This window comes from Hipposideros armiger, unplaced genomic scaffold (assembly GCF_001890085.2).
Source record: "Hipposideros armiger isolate ML-2016 unplaced genomic scaffold, ASM189008v1 scaffold_8, whole genome shotgun sequence".
Taxonomy (NCBI): domain Eukaryota; kingdom Metazoa; phylum Chordata; class Mammalia; order Chiroptera; family Hipposideridae; genus Hipposideros; species Hipposideros armiger.
In genome coordinates, this window is record NW_017731358.1 from 6,539,014 (window position 1) to 6,566,562 (window position 27,549).

The 27,549-nt window shown below is 49.1% G+C and overlaps 1 protein-coding gene across 4 annotated transcripts in view; it reads left to right on the top strand.

Moving 5' to 3' along the window:
* Positions 1 to 27,549, top strand: part of SEMA5B (semaphorin 5B) — a 134,693-nt gene that overhangs the window by 94,698 nt on the left and 12,446 nt on the right. For 3 of the 4 annotated variants that reach the window (XM_019652605.1, XM_019652610.1, XM_019652591.1), the window contains 10 exons: positions 640 to 842; positions 5,985 to 6,084; positions 10,760 to 10,805; positions 20,868 to 20,930; positions 21,292 to 21,390; positions 21,913 to 22,126; positions 22,823 to 23,108; positions 25,679 to 25,814; positions 26,996 to 27,203; positions 27,315 to 27,522. In XM_019652605.1, coding sequence (XP_019508150.1) covers positions 689 to 842; positions 5,985 to 6,084; positions 10,760 to 10,805; positions 20,868 to 20,930; positions 21,292 to 21,390; positions 21,913 to 22,126; positions 22,823 to 23,108; positions 25,679 to 25,814; positions 26,996 to 27,203; positions 27,315 to 27,522 — 1,514 coding nt within the window. In that variant the 5' untranslated portion in view covers positions 640 to 688. The remainder of the gene's footprint in view (positions 1 to 639; positions 843 to 5,984; positions 6,085 to 10,759; positions 10,806 to 20,867; positions 20,931 to 21,291; positions 21,391 to 21,912; positions 22,127 to 22,822; positions 23,109 to 25,678; positions 25,815 to 26,995; positions 27,204 to 27,314; positions 27,523 to 27,549) is intronic. The other variant, XM_019652600.1, reaches the window with a different exon arrangement.

Sequence of the window (27,549 nt, forward strand, 5' to 3'; positions counted from 1 at the left end):
GTCTGTGATATGAATTGCAATTTTTTTTCCAGTTTGTCGTTTGCCTTTTGATTTTGCTTGATGTTTGATTTTGGGGGTGGGGGAAAGGGATGCATGCAGAAGTTTGTAATCTGTATATAAATTTGTCAATTTTTCCTTTAATAGTTTCTGGACTTTGAGTCATGGTTCTCCACCCCAAGGTTATAAAGAATTTTGCCCACATTTTCTTTTACTATTTTGATGGCTTTATTCTTAGCATTTAATTTGTATCCAGTTGGAATTTTTCCTAGTATAAGGTGTGAGTTATAGATCCACATTTATCTTTTTATAAATGGCTCTTCACTTGTCCCAGCTCCATTTATTAAAATCCTTAAGATATGACCTTTATCATTAAAACTAATTTTAAGTCATTTGGGGTCATAATAGAAAAAGCTCTATAATTTGTCAGCTTTGTGTAGAAAACCATTCCAAGGGAAATTAGCTTTCAGGATATGATCTATAACTTTGCATTACTAGAGCATAATAAACTCTAAGTAACATAAATAAAATATAACTTTATTTAAACAAACAAACCCATGGGGCTGCTGACAACCGAGAGGAACTTGGAAGAAGTGAGCATTGCCAAGGGAGCACGTAGTGAGACTGAGTCCTTCATTGCAGGTCTTCTCCCTGCCTGCCTCCGGGAGCTAGGACTGCAGAGGGGCCCACCATGGTGTTCCCGGGACCCCTGGCTGTCACCCTGTTGCCGCCCAGCCTCACACTGCTGGTGTTCCACCTCTCCAGCTCCCAGGATGTCGCCAGTGAACCCAGCGGTGAGCAGCAGCTGTGTGCGCGGAGGGAGCACCCCATCGTGGCCTTCGCAGGTGAGAGCCATTTCCCACTCAGTCCTCTTTGCAATGACCGTGTCCTGAAGGACTTAGGTCTGACCTCGGCAGGGTCACTCTGGCTGTTGGAAGTCCTGGGATGATCATTTCCTGTAGGGTATGGAGACTTTTCTCTTGGGATAGATGTAAGGACAGCAGCCATGGGCTGGAAGGGTCTGATTTTAATTTCCAGACTATGTATTCTGGCCCTTTTCCCTGGGGAAGAGGGGGCTTACTCTGGGATTCCTTGTCTAGAGAACGAGGTGTGGACATCCTGGGCGGGCTGGCCAAGGGTTGGTTGGTTGTCTCAGCTCTAGCACTTCTGGAAGCATTGAGCTCTATTTGTTGGGAAGAATGAAGATGACTCACTCGGTAGACGTGCCTGGTGATCTCTGGAAAGCTAGCTTCCTTCTGCTCTAAGTTGCTGCAGGACTGCCTGTCTTTGCGGTCCAAGGAATCCCCAGGGAAAGGGGCCCTGATGACTAATGTCTCCTTCCGTCTGTCAAGGGAGGGCATGAGAGTGTCCTGTTAAAGTGTTTCCCAAACTGGGATTTGTGACTCGCTGGACGTATCCTGAGGGGTTCATAAGTCCCCAGTACGAGTTTCTAAAATTCGTGTATACATGTGATGATAATCTAAAAACAAAGCACAAATACTGGAGCTTCTTGGATGTTTTTCCATGACCTGTTAGCCAGCGTGGGCGTCCCTGGTGGTGTTACCATCGCATTGACACTTCAGGATCCATTGCCTACGTGGCAGCTCACCCCGGGATCTTCGGTCTGATAAACACCTTTCCTATTTCCCCTTCACAATAACTCCAGCAGGGAGGCAGGACACAGCTATCACCTCCTTTTACAAATGAGAGGGGGGCTGAGGTGTAGAGGGTTGGAGAGACTTGTCAGAACCTTCTGACCCATTCCCCAAGGCAGAGTGATCAGGTGCTCTACCCTCAGGTGTCCTAGGCAGGAGGACGTATAACCTGTCGTCTGGGATTCTACACAGCTAGTCAAGAGGGGCAAGATAGAAACCAGGCTGGAAAAATAAATCCATGAGTCTGAGGCTAACCTGGGATTTGGGAGGTGTGGGGTGGGGGTGGGGGGATAGGATGAATAGGAGTTGGGGGCTGTGAGGTGGGAGGCTTGGGGCATTTGGAAGTGTGGGATTCCCAGGTGTGGGCAGGCTCCTGTCTCCTGCCTTGGGGAGGAGGGTTTCCAGCTGTTTTCTCTGTGCTGCCTTGTTTGAGCTGGGATCCAGGTTTTGAAGGCTTCAGTGGATTAAAGTAAATTAGCAATGTCTTTAAGCCTATAAACCGTGTACACACCTTCAGGCTTTTCTGATGGCTTCTGAAGCACTGATGGTGGCTGTCACTGAAGGGAAAGACCATGTGGGGGACAGAGGGAGCTGGATTCTGAGGGCTGAGAGCTGTCTTCCTCACACTGGGGGCCACTGTGGCGGCTCCTACTGAAACATTTCCTCTCAGGGACTTCACGGGGGTGGGGTGGGGGGGAGCACTCTTGGCCTGGCTGATTCTGGGGTCAGGGACAATGGAAGGAGAGCAGGGGAACCCCCTGCCAGGCTGGTCTGTTCTGGAGCAAACTGGGGAAGGGTGGGGATGTGGGAGATGTGTTCTTTGGGTGCCTGGCTTCCTTGACATAATTTTTGATCTTCATGTGTAAATTACATGAATGAAACTGACTTGCCACCCCACCCTCTTTCAGAATGAAGGAATGAGGCTCCGGTTGACATAGGTGATTGTCATAGAATCACTAAGGAATCCCTGTAGGCCTGGCCAAGAGGAGATGGTCTGTCATCCTAGACTGACAGCCCTGGAGAGTGGCGTTATCTCTGCTTTTCCTCCCCAGCCCTCCTGACTTCCACCAGCTTACCTACTTCCTCATTCTGACAGCCTTGGGTGTTCCTGTTTAGTCACCAAATTTTTATTTGGCCCTGCTTCACACCAGGCACAGAGCTGGACACCGTGGGGCCTCAGAGGTGAATAAGAGTTTCTTTTGAGTAGTCAAGTATCTCTTATTGTTTCTTAAAAGTCACTCCCTTTGGCCCCTCAGCAGTTGGTCCTGGACCGGGGCTCGTCCTCTGTTCTCCCCAAATCCTTTAGTACCACTGAGCACACACAAGGGACTCGATTCATCTTGAGCAACTAGGTTCTGTGTTCCAGAGAGGTTGCCATAATCCAGCTCAGCTGCAACCCGCACCTTCCAGGATCCCCCTCATACGTCACACCTTATTTCTGACAGATCTGTAGGTTTCCAACCCTGTAGCTATGAGTCTCCCTCTCCCCTGACATATGGCTAATCTGTGGATAAGCCCTAAATCCCCTAGAGGAGCAGCCAGTGGCAGAATCTGACAGATATTTTTCTGTTTTGTAAGGTTAGACTTTTTTGCTGTGGGTTTCTTTTAAGGGACACCCTCCTGTGTTTCTCTTTGGCCTGCATGTTACTCTTTCTACCACAGCATGGCCTTTCTAGGCAGCAGGGAAAAGCCAATATGGAGTTAACACTGGCAGTGGTTAATCCACAAAGTGGGTAATTGAATTGACTATACATAATTAAAATCACAGGCGCGTCATGGAGAATGTCATTTTTCTCTTAAAGACACCGTCCGAAGCGTTCGCTGCACATGGAGCTCAGAACGTGCTTGGTGTTTTAAAGAACAGCCTTCCCTCTGGTCCTCTTTTCCTGTTTAATCAGAGGAAGCTGGCTCCCTTCCCAAGACGGTTCCCCCAGGATCGCTTCCTTCTCATCTCTTCCTCCTCTCCCTTTCCGCCTTGCCCATGTCCGTCCCTTGCAGACTAAGGGAGAGAGACAGAAACTGAAAGGGGCCTTTACCCTTCACTTCCCTACCCCCACCGTCACCCCTGCTCCTGCCTTGTTCCCTGTCCCTCTCCCCTTCTCAAGGAAGGGCTTGAGTGAAGACTGAGCAGAGAAGTCCCCAGACTGAGTTTCTCCTGGCTTGCTGCAGACCAGTCATGCCACCTTTTCCCCTGTTCAGCTGCCCACACCTGGAATACCTGTCAGAAGGGAAGAAGGGAATTAAAGTGTGACCCTGTTGCTACCGTTGGGTTACACCCAGTCTGATGGGGACAGGCAAGCCTCTCACACACACACCTTCTCCACCCCCACAGAAAATATACTGGAGCACATTTAGAGTGACAATAACATACAATGTGAATGGAACAGACAGGGTAGAGAGAATGTGGAAAAAAATAAGATTGGTTGGAGAGGTAATAATCCAGGAAGGGTTCCTGGAGGAAGTGGACCCTTGGCTTAGTCTCTAAGATATTAAAATATCCTATGAGGATTTCTAAGAGTGGCCTTGAGTTCAGCTAAAAACCCAGCCTACCCAACTCCAGACCTACTCCTTATATCGATATTGCCCAAATGTTATTGCAACTACGTGACAATTATTGCCAACCCATAGACATCTGGTGAGGACAGGGGCAGACCCAGGGGGTTTGCTTCATTTTGCTGCAGAAGTTCTTTCTTCTTTTTTTTAATTGTGCATATCACAGTTTTCTGAAAAATATCCAGCTCACAAAACTTCTGGTTCTCCAGTGAGTGATTAAGTGTTGGCCTGTCGTGCAGAAATGAAGGGCTGCTTTTACTCTGTAGTCGAGGGATAATGAGCAATGATTTATTTCCTTTGGATTACACACACACACACACACACACACCCCACACTCACTCACTCTTCTGGGCCTTCTATGAGGCAGGCGTTAATGCGCTGTGGGGAGGAGCACAGAGCCTCACATTCCACCCTCATTTTTATCCCCGTTGGCACGAATGTTCTTCTACCTGAGGCTCTCTCATGACTGGTCAGCTCCTTCCTACCCATGAGCCATGGGTGAGGGGGAGCTATTGAAGTGCCTGTGCACCAAGATGGGAGGAGGAGCGGGCCTCCAGCAGGAGGGAAGGTCAGCTGGGTACTTTTCCCTAGGCATACCCTCCCCAGACCACTGCCCATCCCTCCAGAAGGCTGCGAGGCCTCCTCTCTGCCCACCCAATGCCCACGACAGGCTTTGGCCTTGGCGGGGAAGATCCTTCCTTGGAAATAGGGATGGACACTGACCACCCGCTCTCCATGGAGCCTTGTCTGATAATCTGATTCTTTTTGTACAGAAGGAAGTTGAGGGCTTACTCATCCATTCATTCAAACACTGCCAGGTGCTGGGTGGAACCTGGAGATCCAAGAAGTGAGATCTTCCCTGTCCCCTAGGGCAATCCTACTAGGATAGACACCCAGTGTGATGGGGGCTTTTATGGCAGTGAAGTAGAGGCCTATGGGAGCCCCTCACCCTGGCTTGCGGGAGTCAGGGAAGGCTTCTTGGAGGAGGCAGGGTGGGGATGGGGACGAATAGGAACCGTTCCATTGAGCGAGAACAGAAGTGCGAAAATGTAGCGTAGAGTAGAGCTGGAAAAGTGCAGTGTTCTAGTTCCGTGTGATTGAGGCGGAGTCTCAGGGGGATATAAATGATGAAGCACCATTCTTTCCATGGATCACTAAATAATTCATGTGCCAGGCATCTGGCTTCGGACGACAGTGGGGCTAGAATCCAAAGGCCTTCACGGGAGTTAGGACTTTTCCTTGGGGCAACTGGGCGCTTTTCAAGGACCTAAGCTAGAGAGTGACACCACCAGATGTGCATTTTAGAAAGACCACTCTGGTTGCCGTGTGGAAAATGGACAGTCGGGGTGGGCGTGGGAGCCGGGCTAGTTAGAAGACTGTTGGCACCAGTCCAGGTAAGAGATGCCGGCGGCTCGGATAGGGTGTGGCGTGCAGAGGGCAAGATGGACGGATTTTAGAGACAGGTGGGGATAGAACAGACAGGATTTGTCAGTGTGTTGGACGCAGCTAGAGAGGGACTGAGGGAGTCAAGGGTGATTACAGTCTCCCTTTGGCCAGCTAAGGGGCAGGTAGAGCCCTTCTCCGAGCTAGGGAATGTAGCAGGAACAGTGATAACAGCCCCCCCCCACACCCCAAGCTGTCAGCTGGTTGCTCACAGATCTGGCAGCCCCTGGCCTCACTGCTCCCTGACTGCAGCCCTTCCATTCTCCGATCCCACGCTGCTGCAGCTGGGAGCCCCTGGTCCAACAGTAACCAAATGTTTGCCTCTCCCTCCCCCAGACCTGAAGCCCTGGGTCTCTAACTTCACCTATCCTGGAGCCCAAGATTTCTCCCAGCTCGCTTTGGATCCCTCTAGGAACCAGCTCATCGTGGGAGCCAGGTAATGAGGTGCAGCAGGGTTGGGGCCAGGAGTGCGGGTGCTTAGAATTGGATAGAGGGAATATTATTTGGGATGAGCCCACTGTGGGCATTCCTGTGTCCTGGGCCCCTGTTGCTCTCTGCCAGGCCTTCTCTGTGTCTGAATGTCTGTCCTCCCCACAGAAGGAAGCATTTGGGGTTGGGAGTGACCTGTAGACCTCCAGATCTCAGCAAGCCACATACCTCAGTGGCTGGCAGTTATTGGAAGCAGGACCGCCTGCTGGGCACCTCCTACCCCCATCCCTGCTATGCTGCCTGAACCAGCCTAGCTGGCGTCATCCCTGAGAGCTCCGTGCAGAGAAGGTGCCCAGGAGCCCCCTGCTGGCCAGCTGGCCACCTGCAGGACACCGGACTCAGGCCTTGCGCCGGACCTCACTTTCATGCAAGACCTCACTTCCCTGTTGCCTCACCTCCTTCAGCCCCACTGTCCAGGTTCAGTATCCAAAGGATAACAGGCTCTAGGGAGGACTTTCTGGGGACTTAATGGGGTGAAGGAGGAGGAGATAATGCTCACAAAATCATAGACCATCAACTCTGATAAGGAAGGGAGTTTAGAGATGGCCGATTCCAGTGTGTCTCAAAGAGTGGTCCCTGGACCAGCAGCACCAGCAGCCTCGGAACTTGTCAGAAACGCAAGTCCTTGGGCTCCACCCCAGACCTGCTGAATCAGAAACTCGGGGGGGGGGCAGCAACCTGCGTTTCAGCAGCCCCTCCAGGCAAGTCTGATGCACGCTTAGGTTTGAGAATCGCTGTTCTAATCTACCTGCCATTGATTTAAACATGAAGAGGCAGAGGCCTAAAGAGGGGAAGGTGACCTTCCCAACATCATATAGCCAGGTGACAACAGGTATGAGGACCAGAACCTAGGCCTCCTAAGCCCAGGGCTAGAGTTTGTTCTGCCCGTCCATGTTATCACATCCTACTGCAGTGGTGTTTTTCAGACTCTCTAACCCAGAGCTTATATTTGCTGGTCTGGGGTGTCGGAGGGTGACCACTGGGCTGGGCACCTCCAAGCTACACTAGGTAGCTCACCATCCTTGACCTCTGGGCTTTTTTGAGTGTCCTCCCCCGTCATGTGGGGTATGAAAAGGAGGCACGCCAATGACAGAGCTCTGGACTGGGACCAGGTGAGCTACATTTTTTGTCCTGGGTGATCTTCACCTTGAGCCTCAGTTTCCTCATCTGCAAGGTCTGGGTTGCAGTCTCCGTGCTGCCAACATCACAGGACGGTGGGGAAACTGGGCTGAAAGCATTTTATTTTTATTCTTTTAAATTTTGAATTAACTAATTATGTTGCATCAGTAATATATGTTCCGGTACAACATTCAGAAGGCACAAAAGAGTAGACAGTGAAAAGCAGGGCCACCCCGCCACACTCCAAGCGGGATCCCTCCTGGGACGCACGGCCTGTGGTGAGTTTGTGTGTCCCGCCAGAGGTAATCGGTATACATGCGAGTCTATAAGCGTGTGGACTTAATTTTTCACAGCTCTTCAAGAGACTAATTGTTTTACTTTTTATTTTGAGATCATCATAGCTGTACGCACAGTTGTAAGAAATAATACAGAGATCCAATCCATATACCTCCACCCAGTTTCTCCCCATGTAGCATCTTGCATAACGACAGCACAACACTGCAGTCAGGAAGCTGACTGATAAGATCCTTCCGCCTTATTGAGATTCCACCTACTTTGCTTGTGTATATACTGTAAAAAAATCCTGACGCCTCCCTCTGAACCTGTGGAAGCATTTTGAAAGCTGCCATTCATTCTGTACGTGTCCTGTGCCAGGCACCATTTTATGTACCGTACATGTACATGTACCGTACGTCTAAAACATGTAGTCAATCAGGCGTGTAATAAATCACCTAACCTTCACAATAACCCCCCAGGACCTGGGTTCTATGAGTCCATTGTATGGACCAGGAAACTGATGCCCAGAAGGGTATGTCACCTGTTTGTTGTCACACTGCTCTTCCTGACCCCCCCCATAGGTGGAGACATACCTTTTCCTGGGTCCTTGAGCCTGGCTACGCCCTCAGGGAATGGGGAAAATCAGTCCTGGACTTGGCCCCTGGCACCCCTCGGAGCAAATGAAGTGGGTCCTCAGCTTCTTTCTTCTCCCTCTTTCTCTAGGTCACTTTCCTTCCTCTTTCTCTTCTACCAGTCAGATTCCCCCTTCTTTCTGACCCCCTGAGCCTCCGGGATTAAGGCTAGGGGATACTTTTTACTCATTTATGCCCTACCTTGCTCCATAAGGGATTTAGGGTGAGTCAGGCTACAGAGATTTCTCTCTGTTCTCGTCTCCCAGAAGAGTAGACTATGATGTTGTGATTGATGCATGATTTTTGACGGGATAAAAATGAATAAAGTGATGCAGTGTTTCCCCTAATTTTTTAAAGCTATGAGCAGATGCCTGTGTTACCTGAGCAGACAGCTGGGGGCAGAGCCATAAGCCGGAGCCCATCTGTCCCTGGGTCAGGGGGGTGAGGGTGGGGAATCTCAGCAGAAGGCTGGAGCCAAGGTCATCCAGTGGGGCCGGGCCACCCAGGAGAGCAAGGAAGCTGACTGGGGTCTGGGCCTGGAGCCAGAGCTGGAGAAGAGAAGTCTCCAGCCTGAGGCGTCTCCTTCAAGTCCCTGGATTCAGGCAGCAAGGCCCCTCCTCCTCTTCCTGACCTCCTCCACTGCAGCTTTTCCCCTCATTTCTCTTCTTAGCACAGCTAAGGTAGGCCAGGACTTTGTAAAACAATTATTCCTAAAAACTTCAGGAACGAGAAGAGGACTGACCCAAGGAAGTGGAAGAAGGAAAGAAAACTCTTAGGGAAAAACCAAAATTTTACCTCTGCTTTGACGTTAATAAAGCATTTTAACACGCATCACACCATTCCCCTGCCTCCACGGCCCCGAGGAATAGGGAAGACAAGCATTAGAAAGACAGGCACGTCCATTTCACAGATGCACACACGGAGCTGCTCCGAAGGCCCCTAGCGAATGGCTGAACTGGAATTCTCCTGTCTCTGCCACAGAGTCTACTTTGTGGACCTGCAGTCACTTTCATGTGGCACCCTGACCGGTGGTGCTGTGCCACCCCCGAGTCCATACCTAGTGGAGCCTTGTGGCTCCACAGTCCAGGCAAAGCAGTTTCAGCAGTGCCTGACACTGTGAGTGCTCAGTAGGTGGCTTGTAGTAGTCGTAGTAGTAGTATCATCATCGTTATTATTTAAGGGTTTTTAAAATTTAAACTCTATTGTTTTTAGAGCAGTTTTAGGTTCACAGCAAAATTGATGGGAAGGTACAAAGAATTCCCATATACCCCTGCCCCACGTGTGCAGTCTGCGCCACCATTAACATCCCCTACCAGAGAGGTATGTTTGTTACAATTGATGGACTTAAACTGACACATCATTATCACCCAAAGTTCGTAGTTTTTGGTATTGCTCACTCTTAGTGGTGTACATTCCATGGGTTTGGACAAATGTATAATGACATGCATCCATTATTATGGTTTCATCAAGAGTATTTTCACTGCCCTAAAAATCCTCTGTGCTCTCTGCCTATTCATCCAGTTCCCCCCTACCACCAACCCCTGGCAGCCACTGAACCTTTTACTGTCTCCATAGTTTTGCCTTTTCCAGAATGTCATATAGTTGGCATCATACAGTATGTGCAGCCTTTTCAGATTGGCTTCTTTCACTTAGTAATATGCATTTAAGATCCCTCTATATCTTTTCATGGCTTGATAGCTCATTTCTTTGTAGCACTCAATAATATTCCATTATCTGGATGTACCACAGTTTATTTATCGATTCACCTACCAAAGGACATCTTGGTTACTGCCAAGTTCGGGCAATTATAAATAAAGCTACTATAAACATCCATGTGCAGGTTTTTGCGTGGACAGAAGTTTCTTTATTTAAGGGTTCTGAGCAGCAGGCTGATATGATGAAAATGGTGTTTGAGGAATTTGAGACTGGCAGCCCTGTGCTGGTTGGACCGTAGGGAAGAGGAATCGTGCATGAGGTGGCAGAGGGGGCAATGCGGGCAAGAGCAGATAGGTGGTCCAGGGCGGCGGACAGGTGTCCCAGAGTCACTAACTACAGGAAGGACTGCAGGACATGAGGAAGCAGACAGGACCCCGGGGGCCCATGGTGTGAGCCAGGAGAGATGGCTAGCCCGTTTCAGGAGGCCAGTGGTTCAGGGAGGTACATGAGGGAAGGAGGAAGGTGGCCTGTCTGGGTCTGCAAGAGCTCCGAGAGGCTTTAAGTTGAACAGAAACAGGTTCCACTGTTGGAAAAGGTGGTGAGGGTTCCTCCCTGGGTCTGCCAGGGTGGCTAGGAAGCAGACAGTGTGGGTTTCAGAAGTAGACAGGTCTGGGTTTTAACCCTTCCACGTATTATCTCTGTGACAGGAAACCCAACCTGTTTCCCCATCTGCATGGGGTTTTCTCTCTCTAATGGGGTTGCTGTGAAGATTAAATGAGCTAATGGAGGTAAAGCTCTCCCCGGGAGTCAGCCCACCGTAGGTATTCTGCAGTCGGCATCCAGTCCTGGCACCCCATGAGGCAGGAGCCAGGGAACTGCTCCCTGGGGACCTCACTGCATAACCAACCTGACTTGTGATTTCCATTTCTGTTTTCGCAGGAACTACCTCTTCCGACTCAGCCTTGCCAATGTCTCCCTCCTTCAGGTACATTTGCTCCCCGCTTCCCTTCCCTGTAATTTCCCTGGTGTTTGGGAGCCAGCTGGGGCAGCACAAGGAACAATATTCAGAATTCAGTCCCTAGAGTTGGAAACAGGAGCTCCCGGCTCTTTGTGCTGGCCATGGACACTCACTGGCTATCGAGGTTACTGGTGGGAAGATATTTGGAAGTGGGGTGCAGCCGCGTAAACATGGAGGCACATACAGGGCTCCTGCACTGTGCAAAGGAGCTGCCGAGGAGGGGAGGAAAAGAGCACCAGAGTTAGGGTGACCCACTGTCCCTGTTTGCCTGGGATTGAGGGGTCTCAGGATGCCGGACTTTCAGTGCTAAAACCGGGACAGTACTGGTTAAACTGGAATGGCTGGTCATTCTAAGTCCAGCACCTAAATCCACAGGAGGGTCTCTGAGTATGGGCCTCAAGGGATAGGGTGTCCCTGATTCCTTTCTTAGCCTGGCCTGAGTGATCCCCTTCTAACCCAGCATTTTCACTGAGCTGTGATTGATTTATTATCTGCTGCCAAGAAGGACTCCCCAAGTGTAATTCCCTAAGTGCCCTGGGAGGCATTTTAATGCGACTCTTTCATCCAGAACATTTACCCCAGATTGAAAAACAGATGCCAAATCATCTCTGCAGAGGCTGAACATTCTAGAGAAAGGAAGGCCATCTTTTTTTCTTCAATGAGGGGAGACCCTCAGTCCTTGTCTAGGAAGCTGGCTGGTCTCCCAGTGATCCAGCATTCATTGAGCACTTACTGTGGATCTGAACTGAGCTGGGGGTGGAGGGGCTGTAAGACAAGCAGAGTGTCCATCCAGCAGGGCTCACAGTATAGCCAGGAAAAGATGATCGGTGATACATATAACTAACAGAGAGTGGTACAAGCAGCTAATCAGGTGCTGGGCTGTTTGGTATATGGTTTCACTATAAAGGGCAATTGGGGAAGCTGGTGTGACATTCTGGTCTGGTTTCTTCTAGCCTCACCTGGGTCTATACCCCAGGGGCCTGGTTTCCAGAGGGGAGGTTCAAGGGAGTAGACGAGGTGTGTGCCCATCAGAAGGAACAAGAAAAAATTGAAAGGAAATGCCATTCATCCATTTCAGTCTGTCTATCCTTCTGTCCATCACCTTACCAGCCAATCCATCCATCCATCCATCCATCCATCCATCCATCCATCCATCCATCCATCCAACCACCCTGCAATAAATGTTTATTGAATACCTAAAGCCTAGATCGTCCTAGGCACGGTACCAGGCATTTGAGATCCAAAGGTGAATCAGGCTCTGTCGCTTGCTTCAAGGAGCAACCATATAAGAGATCACAGATAATTCCCTTTCCTGGATGGGACCCAAATGGCATGTTCCTAGGGCCTAGACTAGAACAAGGCAGAGGAAGTCCCCAGAAGCAACATTCTGTGGCCTGCCAGCTCGCTCACAAGCACCCTGTCCAGAGTAGTTTTCCACTGGCATCCACAGAAAATGAAGCCAAGATGCCAAACCCAGCAGGTCCGGGTCTGGGAGAAGCTGGTGCGGAGGCGATTCAAAGTGGGTGAGAGGAAGTAGATCCAGGGCTGCTGCTCTGAGCTCAGGCAATTGGCTTTTTATTAGGTTCCCATGGTCTGCAAATGAAGGTCTCCTGGGATCAACCAAGTGTCCAAAGGGGGAAAAGACAGACAGATGCACAGAAATAATGGCAGTGCTGTAGGAAGCATGCAAGGAGGGGTGCATACCAGACCCAGAAGCACAACGAGCCCATTGGACTCCGCGGGGTCTGCAAAGTCTTCCCAGAGAACTGCCCTTTGGCTAGAGCTTAAAGGACAGGGGTTGGCTAGGCAGCTGTGGTGGAGACACAGACATGTAAAATAGCATGGAGCACCAAGGGGCCCAGTGTGGAGGGAACACAGGGTGTGAATGGGATAAGGATAGGAGATGAGGCCAGGGGGCAAGAGAGATCACATTGCAGAGAGTCTTCATTGCTGAGCAGAGAGGTCCATATTTTATTTTGAAGGCCGTAGGGGCTCCTTAAAGTGTTTTAAGCAGAGAAGTGGCATGAACAAATTTGGTGTGTAGATCACCTAACCCAGTGCAGAGAATGGATTAGTGGAGTAGCCAGTTAGGTGACTACTGTAATCGTTCCGGCTAAGGATGGGGAGAGATGAACTAAGGCAACAGGCTGGGTGGGAATGGAGAGAAAAGAGAGGAAGAGATCTTAGAATGGTAGCATCACACAGAGTCCCAGCACCATACAGCTCTGGGGAGCACCAGGCCCATTGTTTTCTGCATGAAGATGACCCCTGGAGTTGAGGAAGCCTGCAGCCCTGGAGGGCTTAGGAAGGCATGGATTACTTGGGTGCTACCCAGGTTCCTGGCTTGCACAGCTGGGTAGCACAGACCAGGATGGAAATGGAGCTCGCTGGACTCTAGGCAGTGCTTCTCTTTTGGCTGTCCACTAGAATCATCAGGGAAGCTTTTAAAAAGCACTGATGCCTGGGTCCCATCCTCGGACTCTGACTTGTATGGCCTGGGGTCCAACAGGGCACTCGGACTTTTAAAAGCTCCCTGGTGATTCCAGTGTGCAACCAAATTTAGGAACCGCTGCTGTAGCATGTCAAGAAGGCCTTTTTTACAGTTGCTGCCCAACTGGTTTCGCTTCCCCAAGTGTCCCTGATAGATGGCCCACAGTTCTGTGCCTTTTCAGATGTTAGTACTTATCAGCTTGGCGGTTAATTCATCCAGCTCCATGTTGATCTAGTCTCAGCCATGGAAACATATTTTATGCGAGCCCCATAACTCATGCTTGCATCAGGGGCTCAGTGTCAGGGGGTTCTCCGAAGGACCCTGCAAACCAGCCACAAGTGCATAAGGAATTGGCTTTCCCAGGGTGTCTCTTTGGGACCTGACCTCCAAAGTTCAGACTGAATTCTTTGTGACAGAACTAAGGAGAGAAAGAAGTACATTTTGTGGGGCCGTGGGTTCCCGCCGTAGGGGGTACCACCTAGCTACAAAGAGAGAGAATGAGAGAGAAGATGGAGTAGGCTGTCCCGTGTTCCCTCGACTGCCTCTGGTCCCCTGGTCTGTCATCAGGCCTGATGAGAAAGTCCTGACTTTCTGCCTTAAAAGCCCAACTTCAGCAAGCATCCCTCCATCACCCTCCATCACCTCCATCCCTCCATCACCTCCATCCCTCCATCCCTCCATCCCTCCAAGCCCAAGGACCTGGGGCTTCAGGTCCTTTCAGTCCTCAACATCTGCTGTTGCAAGTGACTCACAACAAACAAGTGCTGAAACTGAGCAGCTCCACATTGATGTCAGGAGGAGGCAGGGCCAGTGCCTCCTCCCCACCCCAGCTCAGCCTCTCTTCCTTTCCCTACTGCCTGGGGGCTTGCAAGGTTGTAATGCTCAGTGACAGACACTGATCCTCCCACATGGCCCCAGGGTACAATTTAACCAAACTTACAACTCAATGCTTTATTGATAGTTTAAATAATTAACATCCCGTCAAGAAAAATCTAAAAGCAAATAGTTATGAAAACCAGTGTCCATTAAAAGAACTTCTAAGTACCTAACCCTCTAAACAATTTATGTAAACTACTGTTTCTTAAGGAAAATGGAAATACCCAGCCTCCTTCTCAGTTCTCCAAGCACTGAAGGGAGGGGAGATGTAGGTAGCAGCACGGGGATGGGGGGAGAGGTACCCATAGGGGAAGGAGAGGGAGAAGGGGAAATCAAATCAGCTCACCTGTGGTGGTTATTTATCAGTGTAACTTAATAAACTGGTTTTGTGAAAGAAAAGGTGGCAAGTGGTCGACAGTGTCAGGGGACTTCTATATAATGAGCCAACTTGGATTTGGCAATTAGGAGCTGATGAGCGACCAGGGGATGGCTTGGTTAGAGACCTAATTGCAATGGATTTATGATCTTGGGTTGCCAGATGTCCTGCAAGTGCAGAAATGAGGACTCTTGTGCACATGTGCATCAGAATGCATGTGGGGCTTTGTCTGGGCCTGGGCAGACAGTGAGGCTGAATCTCAGCTCTCTTTTACTTACCTCCACATTCTCTAAGCCAGCGCAGCAGCTTTAGATTGTCTGAAATCTAAACTCTGCTGAGCGGTGGACTTAATGCTCAGAAGATGTTTTAATATTCAGCCTTTGTCTCTAGTGTCCAGAGTTGTTGCTGAATCTACAAGGAGATTATCCGGTTCTTGGCTGTCTCACCTGCTTTCTTCCATAGTCAAAACCCATGGAATTACTCTGTTACTAGAGATCGCCATCCCGGAATTTCTGGGACAGTCCTGGTATAAAGCATTATGCATGGCAGATTGATCATACATGTCTTGCTCCACTCCTTCACAAAACCCCACTGAAAGGACAGTGAGAAATTTTAAGAGCAACTGCACATGACAGAGTGAACAAAGAGATATTAGTGGAGGAGAGATTCAATGCATTCTGGGGAGATGAGAGTGGATGGAGCCATCATAACTGACCTAGCAGAGCTGAACAATTTACAGAGGGACATATGACAGAGAAACAAGCGGACCCCCAGGTGGCTCAGAAATTGGGGTGTTGGGTATTATGGAATGGAGAATGAGGAGCAAGGCTTTAGGGAAATGGTTGTAGTTCTCTAAATTGAGAGGTTGGACCCAGGTCTCCTGTCCCATCCCAAATAGCAAGCCCTTCCTCCATTTCTCCCCCTCCCCCAACAAAGGAAGACTAAGACCCTTTCTCTAAAGACCCAACTGGTGAGGCTCCAAATTTGAAGACTACAGGAAAGGTGAGGGCGCTGATGAGATGTGGGGCTAGAAAAATGTCTTTCCTCTTTTTTTCTTTGTGCAATTTATTTATTGAAGAAACCTGGTTGTTTATCTTATAGTTTTCCACAGTTTGGATTTTGCTGATTGCAATCCAAATGGTATAACTTAACATGTTCCTCTAGTCCCTGTAGCATCTGTAAATTGATTGTTAGATCTAAACGCTTTATTCAATTTATTCAGCAAGATTATCTTATAGGTGTTATTGTATACTTTTTTATGGAGGTACATAGCATCTGATTTTCTCTGGGTTTTTTTTTTTAATGTTAGCAGCCATTGATGATTGTTTCCCAGATTTATTAATTCTTTAGGTGTTACAATGTATTAGCTGGACTACTTCTGCAAAGAGAAACTACTCCTCATCTACTATTTGGTTACCCAATGATACAGTCACATAGGAAAGGCAAGATAAATGTTTGATACTCTGTCTTTATTTACCAGTTTTCAAATAATGAGCTGGTTTGTTAGTATCTGTCAATGGTGATCAATTAATTTTATTCTATTACTACTACTACTACTACTACTACTACTGCTGCTACTACTACTACTACTACAGACTTCTGGCTTTAAACATTATTATCTCTTCATTGCAGTTCTCTTTCGTGACTATCCCATCTTTTGCCAGTAGGGGCCTCTTCAAGTTGGCCCCTGGGCCCTTTGACATGATGACGCTAGTCATTTTTTATTGCATCCTTGCTATTTGGTATAAGGAAATATTTCAGGCTCACTTTGTGTATTTCCTAACCCCAGATCTGGAATCAGCCATTTCTCTAAGAAGTGCTGGTTCCTTTCAGTGGGAAATGGTTAGTGATAATAACCAAAAATTACGACATTTGAGGAAAGCCTCTAAAGTGGAAGAAAAAGATCAAAACAAACAGAATAATCAAAGCTGTAAGAAACAGGGACAATGCAAGAAATAAAAGAAAACATTTAAAAAGTTAACTAAGAAAAAATCTAGACTCTTCTGAGATATAAAATATATATTTTGTTTATAAAACAATAAATTAGAAATATGGAAATAAAAAATGTGATTGGGGAAATAAATTTTGAATTTAGAAGATAAAGTTGAAGAAAATCCCCCCGAAATTAAAACAACAAAAAACAAGAAATGAAAACCAGGAGAGAAATAACAGAAAATTAGAGGATCAATACACAGGGGCCAAGAGTGGACTGGATTAATAAGAGTTACAAAAGAGAGAGAGAACAGAGGAAAAGGTGAGGAAGACATTAAAGACAAAATAACGTAAGAGAATTTGCCAAAACAGAGGATGAGTCTTCACACTGAAAGAACTGACTGAGTTTCCAAAAGACAACTGCACTAAGGCACATCAGTGTGAATTCAGGATACTGTTACTAAAGAGAAGATCCTAAATGCTTCTAGAGCCTAAAGAAAAAAAGAAAATGGTCACTACAAAAGATGGGGAAAAGAATTACATCAGACTTCTGAATAGCAACACTGGAATTTAGAAGACAATGGAGTTGAATAAATGCCTTTAAAATTCTGAGTGAAAATTATTTTCAGCCTAGAATTCTATATCAAAACTATCAATCAAGTATGAAGATAGAATGAATCAGACATGCAAGAATTAAAAAAAAATTGATCTACCATGTTCCTTTTCTTAGGAAGATACTGGAGATGTGCTCCATCAAAATAAGCAAGTAGATCAAGAAAGAGGGAATCATGGGATTCAACGAACAGGAGAGGAGAGAAGGTAAGTCCCAGGTTAACAGCCAACCAGAAGGCCTCAGGGCAACCGGTCCATACTGGGGCAGGAAGAAGAGGATAGGAATTCAGATTATCTGAACTATCTGTGTGTACAGTTAGCAAATGATATCGAGAGGGTTTTGTAACACCATTTAGGCATTTGGGAAAAATTAGTAATTTGAATTGCAAAATAAGCAAATGAAGAAAATAAAGACAGTTATTCAGTTCAGGAGAAACAAGTTGGTCAAGAAAGAAAACATCCTTAGAATAGGCACATTTCCTTGATTCTCAGATGCACATGTTTTTCACACTTTTAAGAAGTCTGAAATCAGGCACATCTTTTTGTTGAAGGCATCTTACAGTGTCTGTCGGCCAGACTGAAGTCCTGATGGAGTTGTCATTGCCTGTTCTTTAACTTGGTCATTAGTCCTCATGTTCTGATTCTACAACACCAACCAATTGACATTTCAGTCCACAAACAACTTAAGGATCATATGAGGAGGGAGTAGGAGTCCTGGTTTGTCAGAAAACCTTCTGTGACTACCTTCTGGTAAGATCAAGAAAGTGCCAGCATCCAAACTTGCAAAATGTGGTCAATAGTTTGGAAGAGAATTCTGGAGACCAGACTGGAATACTCTTTAAGAATTGCTGTATCACTGATTACTTGGGTGGTTAAAAAAATGATACTCTAAAATAAGCAAACAAACAACAATAACAAAAAAATGAGCGCTGAAAACTGAACAGAAAAGTGATTCAGAAGAGATGAACTATGAATTCAAAGAAGGTTTAAAGATACTTAATTTTGCTCACATTTTTTTTTGTATGCACAAGGTTGATATATGATAAGAAATGTGTCTAAATAAGAACACTTTAAAAAAGTCTACATTAAAAATTTAAAGAATAAAAGAGTTTTGCAGCATATATTATTTTTTAGTGGTTCGTATTACAATTGATGGTGTCTTACATTCAGTGAAATCTGGGATACTGGTTAGCAGTAGTGAACAATTTTTACATATTCATAATGTAAATACCGATATTGGTTTTAATTTAAAATATTAGTTTAAATTCAGTTAATTTAAAGTCTATTATATTAAAAGATTAAATAATTAATATTACATAATTATAATGGGAAGCTGGGGAGAGGGGGATGTATGTGTGTGTTGATGTGGAGGAGAATGGGGATGGGTGCATGGGAAAAATCTTCACCTCCGTAACTGGAAATCAGAAGATGAAGTCTGAGATTGATACATAATTTTGAGAAATTCAATAGAAAAAACACAGACACAGAAAAACAGCTAAAAGAGTTGAAAGTAGTTGCCTTTGGAAAAGGGGGTTGGAGGGTGGGAAGAGTAGATTGCTGGGTTTTGTTTTTAATATTTTTTTTCATACTATTTAACTTTTTCAACTCTGTGCATCACTTCGATAAAAATAATTTTTTAGATAAAATAAAAATAAAGTGACTCAAGCGCGTTCTGTGCTGTCATCATTATACATGTTCTTTTCAGGCCATATGTTCTGGCTTTTGGTTTGAGAAATCTATTCGCTGTGACGGGCTGTAGGATAAGGCAGGGAGAGCTGTAAGTTATCTGGGTTTGCATCTTGAATTTGCATCTTGGGTTTGGTGCTTACTAGCTTTGTGGCCTTGAGCATATTGCTCAACCTCTCTGAGCTTCATTTTCCTCACTTGTAAAATGAGCAAAAGGCTACATGTTTCACTGGCTGTGGTGAGTGAGGCTCAAAGAGAAAAGGTGTGTCAAGTCCCTGGCATAGTGCTTGTCCTAGGGTTCAGCTCAGCATAACTTTATCTAACTCCTTTGACTGTACACACCTGCCCCCAACCCCACGGCTTCAGTGAGGCCCTTTGCCCACACAACACCCCCCAGCCACCCACTGTGTGGAACTTTAGGGCTGGACACCTGCAGTGGTTGTGGTCATTGTTCTTTTCTGCCCCCAAAGGCCCTGAGGTTTCTTATTTATGTTCCTCTTTCCCTCTCACATCAGGCTCAGCTTGGGAGCTGATGGGGCCCTGAGTATGACAATGGCACCATTGTTTCTGTCCAAATGTTCCCCACAGCATTATGGCTAGATGTCAGGGGTCTTTTGCCCTTCCACAAGATCTGGCAGCAGAGGCCTGAGCTGAGCCCTGGGCCTGGCCTGGCAGGATGAGCCCAGCCTGCTCACAGGTCTGATAGAGGCCTGACCAAACTTGTCACCCAGCTCCTGAATACAGAGTCTGCAGAAGTCAGCCCTCCCTCTGCCCCACAAAGCAACCATCTTGGGGCTATAGATGGACTGAGTCTGGAAAGAAGACAGCAGCCCTGCCCTCCCTCCCTGGCACCCATCTTGCTCTCCACACCCTGGGCCCTGGAGCTCTGAGCTCTGCAGGCAATGACTTCATAGCTAGAAGGAGCTTTGTTAGAAATTAAAAGCAGGTGGGTTCCCTTCTCCTGCCCCCCCCCGTCCCGCCCCGTTTGGATGTGAGAGCTGCTTGCTCAGGGCTCCCTCTCCCAGGACAGGTAGGTAGTTCATATTTATACATGTGACCCAGAAATAACTAATGAGCCACGCATCAGGGCTGTTGACATTGCCTGGACCCGAAGGTATCACATCTCCCTCCAGCTGCTCTTTCAAAGGCTGGGAGAGACCGTCAGAAGGTAGAGATAGAATAGATAAAGGGGAAGGGGGGATCCTGGGTGGGGGACAGCCCTCTCCTGATACCATGGGCACTTGGGAACATAATGATGTCCTCTGGGTCCCTGAGTGAAAGCTGTGTCCCTAAACACATTACCCCGTGACAGAATATGAGTGATGCTACAAGGGAAACAAGAAGGTAAGCAGACAGCACAGAGCTGGGGGGAGAGGGGAGCAATTAGGAAAACAAAAGTCCTGGGTCCTTGAGATGGTTGGATAAAGGAAAAAAAAACACATGGAGCCCTTGAATCAGGAATGTGGGTTCTAATCTCTGCTCTACCATGTGCCAGCAACGAGTCACACGGAACCTGAGTTTATCTAAGAAAAAAAAACCAAATTACTTTTGCAGGGTTGTAGTGGGAAAATCAAATAGATCTCCTATCTCTAAGGTTTGCAAAATCTAGCATTTTTTGTCTCCCTGCCTTCCACTCATTTGAGGGACATCGGGTGCATAACGGAGGCACATTTCCTGTCCTCCACTCAGGCCTGGGGTGGTCCTGAAGGTCCTGCTTGGCCACTCCTAGCTCTCTGGCTGACCCAGGGGAGAAAAGATTGGGGAGGTCCTAGGACAGAGCTGCATGGGAGTGACGCAACAGGAGGCTGTTATTCCAGCCTCCCCTGACCCAAGCAGGTAGGGAGGGTGTTGCGTGAGGGGATGTCCACTCCTTAAAGGTCTCTGGGTAAGGAGACCTGGCAGTCCTCTGGGTCCACATGGATGTAGTGAGAGGAACCCTTACCCTGCAAGCTGTCCCTGACCCTCTCCCAGCTCCCTGTCCACTCCAGACCCCAGCAGCTGCCTGCCCTGGCGGTGAATGGCACAGCCATGTGATATCTGTGTGCTCCTCCTACAGGCCACAGAATGGGCCTCCAATGAGGACACACGCCGCTCCTGCCAAAGCAAAGGCAAGACTGAGGTATGTGGCCTTGGTAGTCTGGGTGCCTGGCTTGGAGCGGGGAGGAGGTTCCAGATTCTGGGAGGGAAGGGCTGGGTGTGGGCATGAGGCTGCCTGTGTGGAGGCCCAGCCTGGATGAGCCCGGGGGCTCCTGTGCAGGCGGGGATCAGCCCCGAGCATCTGAGTGGACATTCACCATGAGACAGCCTGGGAGGGAGGTGCGGGGCAGGGGATGCCCACAGATGCAACCTGAACTCGGGAGCAGGGTGGAGCTGGGACATAGGGGAGTGCTTTCAAATATCTGCGGTACAGTGCTATGAGGGAAAGACTCCAGCGCTGCCTCGAGAACTTGTCCCTCTGTTACTTCCCCTTCTTGCTTCAGGAGGAGTGTCAGAACTATGTGCGAGTCCTGATTGTCGCTGGCCGGAAAGTGTTCCTGTGTGGGACCAATGCTTTTTCCCCAGTGTGTTCCAGCAGACAGGTGGGGGACGCTTGGGGTGGGGCAGTCGGAAGGGGACAGACACCAAGAGGTTCTCTCACCCAGGCACACAGTCTTGGAGTGGCAGTGCCAAATTTAGTAAACAAAACTCCAAAACAAGAAAGGATGCCCAGTCAGATTTAATTTCAGATAAATAACATATTTTGGCATAAGTATGTACCATGCAAAGTTTGGGAGGGACATACTTATGCTAAAAAGTTATTCATTGTTCATTGAAATTCAAACTTAACTAGGCCTCCTGTATTTTATCAATCAACCTTACGTTGGAGGGTGTTGACTAGGGTGCAGGGGCCAGAGGCAGATGGAACTCCTGGCACCACCTCTCCCTCCATGATGGCTCCTCTCTCAGAGGGCCTGTGGGGTGGTCAGTGAGGAGGAGGTGGAGACCAGGAGAGGCCTACAGAGACTAGGGGCCCTGGAGGAAACAAAACTCTGGGGAGGAAAGGACAGGCAACAGCCCCTGGGGCTCAGGGAAAAGCACCCCCATCTCCCCATCATCCCCAGGTGGGGAACCTCAGCCGGACTATAGAGAAGATCAATGGCGTGGCCCGCTGCCCCTATGACCCTCGCCACAACTCCACAGCCGTCATCTCCTCCCAGGGGGAGCTCTATGCGGCCACGGTCATCGACTTCTCAGGTCGGGACCCTGTCATCTACCGAAGCCTAGGCAGTGGGCCGCCCCTTCGCACTGCCCAGTACAACTCCAAGTGGCTCAATGGTAAGAAGGCACGGCCCCAGGGTGGAGTTCCCCTGGCTCTGACGCACCGGCCCACTTCCATCCTCCTGCCTGCCAACCTCTGAAAGGGCTCCCACTCGCTTCATCAAGAGGCCCAGAGAGGCTTGTGTTTGCCCAAGGACCACAGCATGTTGGAGATGGACTCTGGATGAAGTTACAGATGTCCTGGGTACCCAGAGCAGATGGAGGGCAGGCCATGGGGAGAGGGAAAGAGTTAGGAATTGATTTGAATGAAGGGTTATGGGAAAGAAGCGATTGAGGGAGGGTAGTATGAATCTCCTGCCCCTTGGAGTTGAATCCCTACTTCTCCACTTGACTAGCTGTGTAGCCTTGGGCCAGTATTGACCTTTCTGTGCCACAATGTTATCTGTAATAGGGGGCTAATCATTCCTGCTTACCGTAGGTTAAGAGGGTCAAATGACTGATCCATCTGAAGTACTCATAATAGTATCTGGTACACAGTGAGTGCTCAGTAATGCACGTTAACTATTACTATAACTGCACTTTGTATCGGAGGTGGGAACAGGGTTAGTTAGAGCCCCCAGGTCACCCAGCTGGCGGAGGGGTGTCAGGATGCCTACCTGGGAAAAAACGGAAGTAGTCAAGTACTCCTGTTTCTGCCCCGCCCTTCCTCCCTGCTGGGCTGACCAACTCCTTGTTCCTTTTCTGCCTCTACAGAGCCCAACTTCGTGGCAGCGTATGATATTGGGCTGTTTGCATACTTCTTCCTGCGGGAGAACGCGGTAGAGCATGACTGCGGGCGCACGGTGTACTCTCGGGTGGCCCGCGTGTGCAAGAACGATGTAGGAGGACGCTTTCTGCTGGAGGACACGTGGACCACATTCATGAAGGCCCGGCTGAACTGCTCCCGCCCCGGCGAGGTCCCCTTCTACTACAACGAGCTGCAGAGTGCCTTCCACCTGCCTGAGCAGGACCTCATCTACGGGGTCTTCACCACCAACGTGTGAGTCCCTGCCCTCCGCCGCCCCTGCTCTGTGATACCGAGGACGCTCCCTGATCTGGCCTTGCAGCCTGGTGGGCTCGGGCAAGTCCCTCTCTGATTCCCTTGTTTTCTCTTTCTGTTCAATGGGGATTGTCCTGTGTTCTCCACCAGGTCATCTGAGGGTTTTGTGACTTGCTGTCTCTGCAGTGATCAGCAGTTATTCTGAGTTTCTGGAAGGGCAGGCCTAGGCCAGATAGGAAGAAATAAAAGGAACTGGATTGCAGCTCCATGAAGAAGAACTCGCTGGTGATGAAAGTGAAATAGCCTGCCTCGGATGAGGGGATGGCAGCCCTTGGCGGGGGTGGGGGGTCCGGGCAGCAGCCTATCAGGAAGGTTCCAAGGGGGTTCCTTACAGTGCCTTCCAACTTCAGGACTCCATGATCCTACTGAACCTCACCAGCAGTCTTCTGGCAATCCTGACTGCACTGGAAAAACACAGACGAGGAATTAGAGCCCTTTTGTTTTGTAGGCGTAAGGAAGGGTAGCCCTCACAGAGATCATCAGCTCTCTTCCCACTTCCTCCTTCTATGTCAAGGCTGATCCAATCAGGTGATTTTCACATAGGGAATGCTGAATGGGCAGCAGAGACCAAGGAGAGCATTTGTTGTTCAGGATGCTGTGCAAGGGTTCTTTGTAAGAGCATCAGAAACACATGCACCATAGAGACTGCTTAGCTCGGGCCCCATCTAGCAGGCATTGGAGAGCCAGGCAAGCTATAGGAAGGAGAGTCTGAGGGGCTGGACAGGGATGAGAGTGAATCTGGGAAGCAGGAGCAGAGAGGCCATCCAAGCCAGGGGGACAGACATGCAGCGCAGCCCACACAGGCCAGGAGCTGTCAGCCAGGACTTAGTGACCAGCCTGGCAGTCAGCACTGGAAGGTCAGTAAAGGGCAGGAACCACTTGGAGAGGCATTAAGGCAGCGGTTCTCAACCTGTGAGTCGCGACCCCTTTGGGGGTCGAATGACCCTTTCACAGGGGTCGCCTAAGACCATCGGAAAACAAAAAGATATTTACATGACGATTCATAACACTAGCAAAATTACAGTTATAGAGTAGCAACGAAAATAATTTTATGGTTGGGGGTCACCACAACATGAGGAACTGTATTAAGGGGTCGCGGCATTAGGAAGGTTGAGAACCGCTGCATTAAGGGAAAATGATGACATTAATGTAGATGGTAAATAGTTTATGCACCGTGTGCCTTCTCCATGCCAGATGCTTGGTGGGTAGGCTGTGGGGGGTGGGTGGGAGCAAGAGCAGACCTGGCTCTGCCCTTGAGCTTACATTTTAGAGAAGGTGGTTATTACACACCCAATTTTAATTGTGATTAATGCTATAAAGAGAAAGGGAAGTGTACAGGGAAACCTCTAACAGTATGGAGGGGAGGTGATCAGGGAAGGCTTCCCGTAGGAAGTGACACCCCAACAGGATGAATAGGAATTAACTAGGGGAAAGGGCTGGTCCAGTCCAAGGGATCAACACGTGCAAAGCTTTTGGGTCAGAAGAAACGTATGAAGAACTGAACCAGACCAGTGTGGCGGGAGCCTGGAGGGTGAGGAGGAAAAAGACAGGAAGGAGAGGAGGCTGAAGGGCAGGGACTGGGAGGATTATATCCCAAAGGCCTTGTTGACTGCTTTACGTGTTTCGATCTTTATCCTAAGAGCAAGAAGTTATTGAAGGGCTTGAAGCAGGCCAGAAACTATAATAGCTCAGATGTGCATTTTGAAACGCTCGCTCTGGCTGCTGTGTGGAGAATGGATTAGAGGAGACGAGGCAGGCTACAGGGAGACCAGCCCGGAGGACAGAGCGGCATCCAGGGAAGACGATGGGGGCTGAGACCAAGCAGGGGGGCAGAGAAATGGAAACGTTTGGGAGAGGGACTAAATGCAGAGAACAGAACTAGAAACATTTGGTGTAGTGATACTATCTGAACTGTTCACATCAGACTCATAGAAACACCAGACTCTGTGACCAAAAGGGGTCTTAGAGGTCATCTAGCTCAGGATGTTGTGGGTTGTGGCATAAGTCAGTGGTTTGGCAACCAGCTCTTTTTAAAATAAAGAAAACAGAATAGACTGGAATAAAAATATCAGCGTATAATGTATTTAATAAGGGTATTATTTTATGAAAATCCGTTGCTGATGTGTGTGTATGCATGTATGTGTTATACTGAGCTGTAATATTACATATATTGCTTACAGTGGCCATGGATAAAATGTTTGAAAATACTGACTTTATTTGACCCTCCCATGGGAGAAGGGAAGGGAATGAGGAAGTAGCACAGAGGAACCCACCAGTGCTTCTTATCAGTGGGGCTTTCTTTCCCAGAAGATTTCCAGAGCGTGAGGACCATGTCTCCTCCTTCTGTGACACTCCCCCCTCCCCCAATCACCAGGCACCAAGCTCATCAGAGGTGCTTGATCAGCCTTGGAGCTGTGCCAGGCCATGCCTTGACAGCTGGCTGTGGGGTTTAAGGAGAGTGCTGAGGCCTGTGGGGGAGGGGGCAGCATCCGCCATCTCTTGCCTTTCAGAAACAGCATTGCCGCTTCTGCTGTCTGCGCCTTCAACCTCAGTGCCATCTCCCAGGCTTTCAATGGCCCGTTTCGCTACCAGGAGAACCCCAGGGCTGCCTGGCTCCCCATCGCCAATCCCATCCCCAATTTCCAGGTATAGCTTCCCCTTACTTTCCCACACCACCTTCCTCCAGACTACCAGCCGCAAACTGACTTCTGCTTAGAGCAAACACCCAACTTGTCTCTGCTGGTCCATGCCCACCTGAGGGGTCTGCAATGGTCCTCTAAGAGTGTGGTAATGTCTGAGACTGTGGAACAAGAAGGGGAGAGTAGGTGGGACACAGAGCAAGGGAGTTATGCTCTGAGCCATCTCTAAATGTGACCCCGCCTCCCGGGAGATGGGGAGGTCGGATCTCAGCTCTACTCAATGTAGGGGACCAAGACAGCACGCGTGAGCTGTCTGGCCAGAATGTGGGGATTTTAGCTGGCGTTTGCTTGGTGTCTACCCAATGTGGGTACTGATGCCTGAAGGGTGTCTGAGCATCAGGAGCGGTAAGGGCACTGGGTGCCCTGGGTAGTGTGAACATCCCCAGTGCTGTGATGGAGAAGGGGAAAGGGCCATGGGGCAAAGAAAGCTACTGATGTTGGACTTTCATATCCATCCAACTTCAGGCCCAGGGCTGGGTTGGAGCAGGGTAAGACCTCAGCCTTTTCAGTCCAACAGTCCTGACCCAGATCTAGCCCTCTCTGTGTGTGATCTTGGGCAAGTCAGCTAACCTCCTTGAGTCACTTTTTCTTTATCTGGCATGTAGGAATAATTCCATTGACCTCTAGATATGTGTGAGGGTTGACATCACTTGATACGGAGCCTGGAATGTAGTAGGCACTCCATAAATGGTAGTTGCTTTCCAGTTTGGGTTTGGAAGGCATAAGAACTTGAGCTGATAGGGACACAGGAGAGGGAAGGCAGGGCTTGGCCTAACATGAGGGAAGGGGCACCTACAGCCACAGCATTAGATCACAGAACACTTGTTATCCACACTCAAATAATCCGTTTTTAGGTAACCCAGTCCCCTTTGCATCTCCCTGTCCTCTTCCCCAGCCCTGGCTGGTCCCTCCTCCCCCATCTTCCCAGCCTCAGTTTCCTTAGTTCCCAAAGAAGAGGCATCTCTTCCTGGAAGAGGGTGCAGGGGACCCAGCCGGGATCTTGAGGTTGGGGTGGATTGGAGAATCAGGGTCTGCCATGGCCACTTGGGTTACAGTGAGGAAGGTGGGGGATAGGGCATCACCGGCAGCCTGGGTGGCTGGGCACGTGTGACCCGTCTTCCCGAGCAGTGCGGCACCCTGTCTGAGGTGGGCCCGAACGAGAACCTGACGGAGCGCAGCCTGCAGGATGCACAGCGCCTGTTCCTGATGAGTGAGGCCGTGCAGCCGGTGACCCCCGAGCCCTGTGTCACCCAGGACAGCGTGCGCTTCTCACACCTCGTGGTGGACCTTGTGCAGGCCAAAGACACACTCTACCACGTGCTCTACATTGGCACGGGTGAGGCCCCGCCACCTCATCTGGGCTCGGAGTGGAAGGCAATTGAGGTGCGGGGGGACTGGGCAGCGAGGTTCCAGGCCTTTCAAGACGACCCCCATCTGGTCCCTCCAGAGTCCGGGACCATCCTGAAGGCACTGTCCACCACGAGCCGCAGCCTCCACGGTTGCTACCTGGAGGAGCTGCACGTGCTGCCCCCCGGACGCCGCGAGCCCCTGCGCAGCCTGCGGATCCTGCACAGCGCCCGCGCGCTCTTCGTGGGGTTGAGCGACAGCGTGCTGCGTGTCCCCCTGGAGAGGTGCGCCGCCTACCGCAGCCAGGGGTAAGTGGGGTCAACGGTGGGCCCCCC